The 2,709-nt window shown below is 38.8% G+C and overlaps 1 protein-coding gene across 1 annotated transcript in view; it reads left to right on the forward strand.

Annotated features, from left to right (window-relative positions):
• The window catches only part of JAK2 (Janus kinase 2), a 100,593-nt gene that overhangs the window by 81,609 nt on the left and 16,275 nt on the right, over positions 1-2,709 (forward strand). The window contains exon 9 of the mRNA XM_012652875.1: positions 74-161. Coding sequence (XP_012508329.1) covers positions 74-161 — 88 coding nt within the window. The remainder of the gene's footprint in view (positions 1-73; positions 162-2,709) is intronic.

Consider the following 2,709-nt stretch of genomic DNA (forward strand, 5'->3'; position numbering starts at 1 on the left):
CAAAAAAAAAAAAATACTTACAGACAACAGTCAAACAATAATTTTTTTGCACTTTTTGTTTTCTTTTCCTTAGTCTTTCTTTGAAGCAGCAAGCATGATGAGCCAGCTTTCTCACAAACATTTGGTTTTAAATTATGGTGTATGTGTCTGTGGAGAGGAGAGTAAGTAAAACCACTGGCTTTCTAATGTTAATATCATGCCTTTCTCAGAGCATCCATTTTTGTTTATATGGAAAATTCAGTTTCTGGATTACAGGTATCACCATAAACTATAATTTAACAGTAGTTAAATATTTTTGAAACAGGACTGCTTAGTTATATCTTGTGAAAAAGGAAACCAGTGAATGAAGTTAAAATGTGGAAGGTTACAATGCCCAAACAATAGAATATTATAGTAAACAAATGTATTATAACTTTTTGTGTTCATGATAGCAATAGAGAGTATGGCAGGTTCAGCATAACATTGGAACAACTGGCCCTTTCAATAAAAACTTACTTGGAATTGTGAAGATAAAGCATATAAATGATACACTTAATTTTTAATGGAAATGACTGAAATGATTGGATGTTGATACTAGATATATATTCTTTGACTTAATTCAGATTGTTCAGAAAGTACCAAAGGTACAAATTGTACCCTATGCTTTAATAGTATACAGCCATACCTCATTATTTTGCACTTCGCTTTATTGTGCTTCACAGGTAGTGTATGTTTTACATATTGAAGGTTTGTGGCAACCCTTCTTCAAAGGAATCTGTCAGCACCATTTTTCCAACAGCATGTGCTCACTTGTGTCTCTGTGTCACGTTTTGATAATTCTTGTAACATTTCAAACATTTTTATTATTATTATATCTGTTATGGTGATCTGTGATAAGTGATCTCTGACGTAACTATTTTATTTGTTTTCGGGTGCCGCAAACCAAGCCCATTGTAGAAGGTGCACTTAAGCAATAAATGCTATGTGTGTTCTGACTGGTTCATCGACCAGCAGTTCCCCCATTTCTCTCCCTCTTCTCAGGCCTCCCTATTCCCTGAAACACAACAATATTGAAATTAGGTCAGCTAATAACCCCACAATGGCCTCTGAATGTTCAGGTGAAAGGAAGAGTTGCACATGTCTCACTTTAAATCAAAAGCTAGAAATGATTTAAGCTTGGTGAAGAGGGCATGTTGAAAGCTTAGATAGGCCGAAAGCTAGGCCTCATGGTCAAACACTTAGCCAAGTTGTGAATGCAAAGGAAAAGTCCTTGAAGGAAATGAAAAGTGCTACTCCAGTGAACACACAAATGATAAGAAAGAAAAACAGACTTATTGCTGATGTGGAGAAAGTTTTAGTGGTCTGGAGAGAAGATCAAACCAGCTACAACAATCCCTTAAGCCAAAGCCTAACCCAGAGCAAGCCTCCTTCAATGCTATGAAGGCTGAAAGAGGTGAGAAAACTGCAGAAGAAAAGTCTGAAGCGACCACAGATTGGTTCATGAGGTTTAAGGTAAGAAGCCATCTCCAGAACATAAAAGTGCAAGACGAAGCAGCAAGTGCTAATGTAGAAGTCACAGCAAGTTATCCAGAAGATCCAGCTAAGAACATTGATGAAAGTGGCTACACTAAACAACGGATTTTCGATGTAGACAAACAGCCTTCTGCTGGAAGAAGATGACATCTAGGCCTCCACAGCTAGAGAGAAGTCAGTGTCTGGCTTCAAAGCTTCAAAGCACAGCCGACTCTCTTGTTAGGGGCTGATGCAGCTGGAGACTTTGAGTTGAAGCCAATGCTCGCTTACCATTCTGAAAATCCTAGGGCTCTAAGAATTATGCTAAATCTACTCTACCTGTGCTCTATAAATGTAACAACAAAGCCTGGATGACAGAACATCTGTTTACGGTATGCTTTACTGAATATTTTAAGCCCACCGTTGAGCACTACTGTTCAGAAGAAAGATTCCTTTCAAAGTATTACTGCTCATTGAAAATGCGCCTGGTCACCCAAGAGCTCTGATGCAGATGCACAAGGAGACAATGTTGTTTTCATGTCTGCTAACACAGCATCCATTCCACAGCCTATGGATCAAGGAGTAATTTCGACTTTCAAGCCTTATTATTTAAGAAATACATTCTGTAAGACTAGAGCACCCATAGATAGTGATTCCTCTGCTGGATCTGAGCAAAGTAAATTGAGAATCTTCTGGAAAGGATTCACCATTCTAGATACCACTAAGAACACTGGCGATTTGTGGAAGGACTCCTGTCAACATTAACAGGAGTTTGGAAGAAGTTGGTCACAACCCGCACACGTGACTTTTAGAGGTTCGAGACTTTAGTGGAGGAAGCCACTGCAGAAGTGATGGAAACAGCAAGAGAACTAGAATTAGAAAGAGAGCCTGAAGATGTGACTGAATTGCTACAGTCTCATGACACAATTTGAAGAGATGAGGAGTTTCTTCTTAGGGATGAGCAAAGAAAGTGTTTTTTTGAGATGGAATCTAGTCCTGGTGAAGAAGCTGTGAACATTGCTGAAATGACAGCAAAGGACTTGACTGTTACATAAACTTAGTGGAGAAAGCGGTGGCACGGTTTGAGAGGATTGACTCTCATTTTGAAAGAAGTTCTACTGTGGGTAAAATGCTATCGAAGAGCACTGCATGCTACAGAAAATCTGTCGTGAAAGGAAGAGTCCGTTGGTGCAGCAAACTTCATTGTTGTCTTATTTT

This window comes from Propithecus coquereli, unplaced genomic scaffold (genome assembly GCF_000956105.1).
Source record: "Propithecus coquereli isolate 6110/MARCELLA unplaced genomic scaffold, Pcoq_1.0 Scaffold403, whole genome shotgun sequence".
NCBI lineage: Eukaryota > Metazoa > Chordata > Mammalia > Primates > Indriidae > Propithecus > Propithecus coquereli.